At 37.8% G+C, this 6,264-nt stretch overlaps 1 protein-coding gene across 5 annotated transcripts in view; it reads right to left on the bottom strand.

Moving 5' to 3' along the window:
* Positions 1-405: 405 nt before the first annotated feature.
* EFNA5 (ephrin A5) overlaps positions 406-6,264 on the bottom strand; it is a 203,767-nt gene continuing 197,908 nt past the window's right edge. For all 5 annotated transcript variants that reach the window (XM_069002596.1, XM_069002598.1, XM_069002600.1 and 2 more), the window contains 2 exons: positions 5,969-6,049; positions 406-787 (listed from right to left, as the gene is read on the bottom strand). In XM_069002596.1, the coding sequence (XP_068858697.1) occupies positions 666-787; positions 5,969-6,049 (203 nt within the window). In that variant the 3' untranslated portion in view covers positions 406-665. The remainder of the gene's footprint in view (positions 788-5,968; positions 6,050-6,264) is intronic.

The raw sequence follows: 6,264 nt of genomic DNA, 5'->3' as shown, positions 1-6,264 counted from the left end.
TCCTCTCACCAAAGACAGCATTTCTATTTGTGAGCACAAGCTTTACTGTCAAAGATGTTTCAAGACAGTCCTATAAGAAACATCACCTTCCCCTTTCAGAAGCCTGTTCATTTAGAAACTTCTGGAGGAAATGGTGTTATATTACGTCTTAACATCTCCCCTCCAGTCCTGACATGGTGACACAATGCCTTGCATGACCATCTTACAGTGCTGAATGAGAAGGCATAAATATTGTATCACAGAGAAAGACTCTCCCAGGTTTTCACTCACTTTCCTCATTCCTCACTGACTGCATCTGCCATTACACTTCCTTGTCCACATATGGATGACACAGTGAGCTAACAGAGGTGACTTCTTAAAGGAGAATGCAGAGGAAAATAAGAATCACTAGCGTCACTATCATAGTTTGGCATTTTCATTTGGAGTCCTTTTATTTATATGGAGGGGTTAAGAAAGTCACAGGGTAGGTAGGGGTGGGTGCTGAAGCTAGTTATCCCCTTCAAATTTTTGCTGAGTTCAGGCTAAAAGGGAGAAGAAAAGGGAAAAATAACAATTTGACATCTGCAAAAACAATAAAGTCCCTTTCCTGGGATGAGCATTTAGGTGGATCTTTGATGTTCCAAGACCCTGATATTTTCTGTGACAGGTTGCTGGAGCATACTGTGCTATAATATCAAAAGCATTGCCAGGAGGAACAATAGAGTTGCCAAAAGCCGACTGGGTATCCTTGGTGTCTGTGCCGCGTTCTCGCCACGGGAAGGCTCGGCTGACTCATGTACGGTATCATCTGTTCAAACAGAAAGCATACATTCCAATGAGATTTTGCATCCTTAATAAACTCTCACTGAGCCGACAACTGTAAGTAGATTTCAGTGCCTTTATGAAATAGGGCAATGAACCTTGTGCTGTCATTGACTTTCACAAGCGTGTAATACCTCATTATGTAACCAACTTGGGGCCAAGTCCTGCATTTCTTACTGGCAAAATTCCCATTGAAGACCAGAGGAGCAGGAAGTAAGTCTGATTTCAGCAGATTGAGGAATGAAAGATTCCTCTTCCATTAAAACACTGTGGCTCTAACTTGGGATGTCACATTAGATAGCAACATCAGTTGGGAGGCAGCTAAATAAAACCACCTGATTTTCAAAAGTGTTGCATATTCCCAGAATTCATTTTGCAGTTAATCCCCTTATTCAGCTACAGATTTTGGATCCTGAATTTCAAATGACAGCCTGTAAGACCAAGCACAGGCTCCCCTTCCAAGCAAAAAATGTCCACTGAAGTATGCTGCATCTGGGGATGAGCAGGAGATGTAAGATCATTCCTTCTTTCTTGAAACAAAATTTTAAAGGCTAGCACATGACAATAGCCAATTTTATAGAATACATACTCAATCTGGAAAATCTCACTACCTTTTATGGTACACAAAATAAAGATTTACATATATGCTGCTAGAACTAATGAAAAAAGAACCAGCCGAGTTAGGAAAACATGCTTATGCTTTAGAGGCAGAAGAAAACACAATAGCAAATATTAAATATATGATACATAATAAAGCTCTATTTAGTTTTTGTAAAGTTAAGGTCAGCCTAAAAGCCACAGCTTGTAAAATAGAAAAGGTAGGCGAAGTCAAAATCAGCTTTGGTGTTGTTATAGCTGTGGTATTTTTCTCTGCAAAGCTCTCCATATCCTCCATATCCAAAGCTATCTAATTTAGCTATTCAAAAAGCAATCAGTCTGAGGCTTGCCATAAAAAGTCAGCTCTTGGTTTTTGTCATTAAATGAAAGAAAAAAGCCAAACCTTTTTAGGAAGTGTGAAGTGACCTCAAAATATATTTGTAAGTTTATTTTAGAATGCCTGTTTCCAGCAAAATTAATAGTATCTCACCTACTTATGCATAAGCTCCCCATTTTATAAGAGATGTCAATGTGTCTATAATGTTTTTGTCTCATAGTTCCCATCTTAAAAAATTGCACTGCCAGGATTACACTGGGTGAGACCTGAGCAGTTCCAGCTGGAGGCACTAAGGGGAGCAGGAGTCAGGACACTGGGATCACCATGCTGCTTTGTCACTGAGCCTTTCATGTTACTTGGCTACAAGCAAGCTCCTTCTTTTACACACCCTTGACATCTAGCACAAAATCAGTGGAGCACTTAGCATAATTTGGGTTAATAGGCTCTTCAGCCCCAGCTCAGTTACACAGCAAGATGCACAGTAAACTGAATTAGCAATTTATCACATGTACTTTCTCCAGCACTAATTGATGTTATAATCACATAAGGCTTATCAACAAGTTTCACTGCTGCTCAAGACAAAAGTATGAAAAGCAAGCACTGATTAAATGTTCATGTTTGTAAGAAAGGGACATCTCTTCTTAGTGGTGCCAAGCAATAGCTTAAGAGGCAGAGGGCAGAAACTGACGCACAGAAAGTTACACCTGAAGAGGAGGAACTTTACTGTGTAGGTGACTATGCGCTGGAACAGATTGTCCAAAGAGGGTGTGGAGTCTTCCTCACTGGAGATACTCACAAGCCATTTGGACATAATGGAATAATATGGGGACCTGCTTGGGCACTGAGGTTGGATTAGATGACCTCCAGTGGTCCCTTCCAACCTTAACCATTCTGTGATTCGGCGGTATCAGTGAGAAAGTCTGGCTGGAATGGCTTAAGTTGCAGCTCCATACCGTGCATGGCAAGGAGACCCTCCCAGGCATATTGGGCCCAAACAAGGCCCTAGTATTTCTCCTACAGAATTATTCCAAAGGAATCTAAAAATATAGTGAATGCTGGCTTCTGAAAAGTGCTACTTTCACTGGTCATCAATACCAAAAGTTGCTTCACATTTCACTTCTGAGTTACAGTCTTGTACTTTGGTAACACTGCAATGAGAATACAGTACTTCACAAATGCTTGCTTCTCAAGTAAAACATATTTAAGAAGTAACAGGGAAAAAATACCCCTGTGTTAATTGTCAGTTCTACCTACTTTTATATAAAGTTAGTTCTTCCCAATTTAGAAACATTTACTCACTGCCAATGAACTAAAACTACAGAGGAGAATGATGTGTATCACCTTCTATCTCTAGAATTGCAAATAAGTCTGAATTTCCAACACTGAATGTCAACAATTTTGGCCTAATTACCTCAATGAGTCAGCACTAAAACACAATAGGGCAGAACCAGTGTGTAGCAGCAATAAATCCTCATTCTCTCTGACTATCAGATACTGCAACCACTGGAACACTGGCTACTGCTGAAAAACTCAATGAAAAAGCACTAAGCTAAAAAGATTACTTCTCTTAAATGAAAAATATGGAGATATTCTATTATGCCATTTTTATAAAGCCATTCTTCACAGAAGAATTAATTTCCATTTAACATTAAGGGATTCCTTTCGAGCAATCACCTGGGTTTTCTCTCAATGCTGTCACAAGGTTTCTGCACTCATATATTAGAACACATGATTCATCTGCAGTTATGGAAATCACTTTACAAATATGATTTTCCTTGGAGGTGCAGAGTCATAATTGCACAGTTTTAAGGCTTAAAGAAAAGGGTTTGCTTAATTTGAAACTTGGAAGACAAGTGATGAAGAAGAAAAGATTCCTGAGTAAAATCCAGAAAGTAACTACTAAACACTGGAAATACCAGCAATATAGAAAAAATTATTTTGACAGCCATGAATTTTTCAGATCGCACAGCCTTACATGACATGCTTCAGGTATAACTTTCAGATATGCACAGCTGCAATTTTTGTTTAAGGACTTTTTGGTTTTTATTATTAAGAAGAAAGAGACAGGGAGGAATAAGAATAGAGCAAATTACTTCCACTACTTCTGAGAGTGAAATCATTGTAGATCTCTACAAATTTCTGAACAAAACCAGTGAAATTACAAGGGTCCAAAAATCACACAGATGGTGATTTTTACAAGAAAGATGACAGTGAGTAATCTGCTGAACATGACCCTCCTGCCTTCTAATTCTTCTGTCTACTGTGGAAGAAGACCGTGGCAGGCTAGGGGAGAGCACAGAAGCAGAAGATGCTTGTCAGAGACATGTAAATTAGTACACGACACTGAACACATGCAACAAGATCCACCAAGGCAGCAGCAACCCTAACAGGCCAATGACAGAGAAATGTGACAGCAGTTGGCACATCTCAGAGTGACTGATTATCTAATGGCGACTGACCCAATTAATAATACAAATATACATTGATGTCAGGAGTGGGAATTTTGTGGTACCAAACCTTCTCATTAAAGTTATTATTTCCTCCTGGTAACACAAATAGTATTTCATCTCAGACTGCAGGATGCTCTTTGATTTTGGTTTCCTGGTCTGCCTGGTGCTTTCTAACGATGTGCTTTTGTGATGATGTTAGCTAGTTATAGCCATTCAGTGGGAAGTGAGCAGCAGTGCTGAAACAAAAATTTAGGAAGTTTACTAAAATGAGGCATGTATTACTCAGATGATCTCTTTTGCAAACAGTATCAGACACATTAATTAGACCATGTTCACCAAATCACAAAATGTAAAAAGGTGCAGAGAGTTTCAAATTCATAGGTAGAGACAGTGAGAGAACATCCTAGTGTCTTCTATAGAAGAGTGCTGTTAATAAATTTATAAATATAGCCAATGTAAGTGCACTATCCTTGCATTTAGATTTACTTAGAGAACACCTTTGATTTTCAGACTCCAAATTTTTAGGAAAGATCTGAAAATTATTTTAAAGAAAAAGAATAAATTCCATTGTTTATCCATAAGTAAACCATTTAAATCAGCTAAGTTGTAAAAGCCTTATTATACTTATGTACAACTAGTGAATTTTAATTAAAGGATCTGCATACAACAAAGAGCAAAAATTAATGTTATTTCATATACAAAGAGAATGTTGCTTCATATTCAAATAGCATAAGAGAAAAAAATCTTGGTAATCTGTTCTTTGGGGTATGTACTAAACGATATGTGTGCAATATTTTCTGACATGTTTTGTTTATTTAACTGTGAATTTGAATTATTGAGGCTTTAATACAACATGTGAACAGTGCGTAGGTACACATAAAATGAACAGGTATACCACTACTGCAAATACTTTTGCTACATACCTACCTAATTTTAACTCAATTTAAGTTGTTCAGGTTATTCCTACCCCTAGAATTATATACACTTCTATCTGTCACAAGCTTGACACCAGCCACACAAACAATACACATGCACTTTCCACACAGAGACACGTTAGTTTGATTGATGGTGGAGGTTAATGTAAGTTTGCCCTGGGCAGATGAGGGGCATCCTTATTCCTAAGGCAGTGCTTTGCAAGAAAAGCCCCCCAAAACTTCAGTTTGTTTCAATAAAGTAGAAGAGAAATTTGTATTTATGTATTTATCTATATACCAGTGTTTGTAAGTGTGTGTAGATGTACATAGGTGAAATAATACTTTGCCTAATCAAGTACACACACAACTATATATAATTTTAAAGGACTAGTTTCTTTTTAAGCATAAACTCAATTAGTTGCATATCTGTATCATGCACTGGCATTAAACAAGCGGTGGTGCTCTTTTTCTGAACGTCTTTTTGAAACCACATAATACATTAAGTATGCCCACTGACCTTACTTCTAAATCTTTAGGTCCAGTTAGTACATAGAGTGTGTTGCCAGCATGCTGGGTGCTTGGCTTGGATGGGCCAGTGGCTTCAGGATACTGGTGGAAATTTTACACTGGCACACAGCGTATTTCACTATACCATGTCACCCCAAAAAAACAAATAAAGCAACATATTTACTTCCCTGCATTAAACAAGGATACAGGAAATATACCAAAAGCTGTATTAGCACTGCTAGAAATGTGCAAAAGCAGAGCAGTTGTACCATGCAAAGCATGCAGAGAGAAAAGGAAAAAAAGTACTGAAGCACCAGAGGGATACACGCATTTGTTAAAAGAGATTCTCTAAGCATACTAACCTGCTGGTTCTAATGAATTTTCTACTTTGTCGTTAACATCGAAAACACGATCATGAACACCTATAGTTTTCATACAGCTGTCTATAACAAAAATAGAGATAACAGCCAAATATGTTAGTGAAACACCCTTACACTCCCCACTTTCCTTTTTTCCTCTCTTTTTTTCTCTCTATTTACTATATATAATTAAGCATATTCATATTTTAAATTCTTTGGCACTTGTCCAAATGCCAGGATAAGTCTTCCATTTGTACACAGTTCAAGAAACAACAAGTTAGCAACTGCCAAGTAATTAA

This window comes from Aphelocoma coerulescens, assembly GCF_041296385.1.
Source record: "Aphelocoma coerulescens isolate FSJ_1873_10779 chromosome Z unlocalized genomic scaffold, UR_Acoe_1.0 ChrZ_unloc_scaf_1, whole genome shotgun sequence".
NCBI classification, from domain to species: Eukaryota; Metazoa; Chordata; class Aves; order Passeriformes; family Corvidae; genus Aphelocoma; species Aphelocoma coerulescens.
Note: the sequence above shows the minus strand (reverse complement) of the source record. Positions and strands in the feature narration are given on the sequence as shown.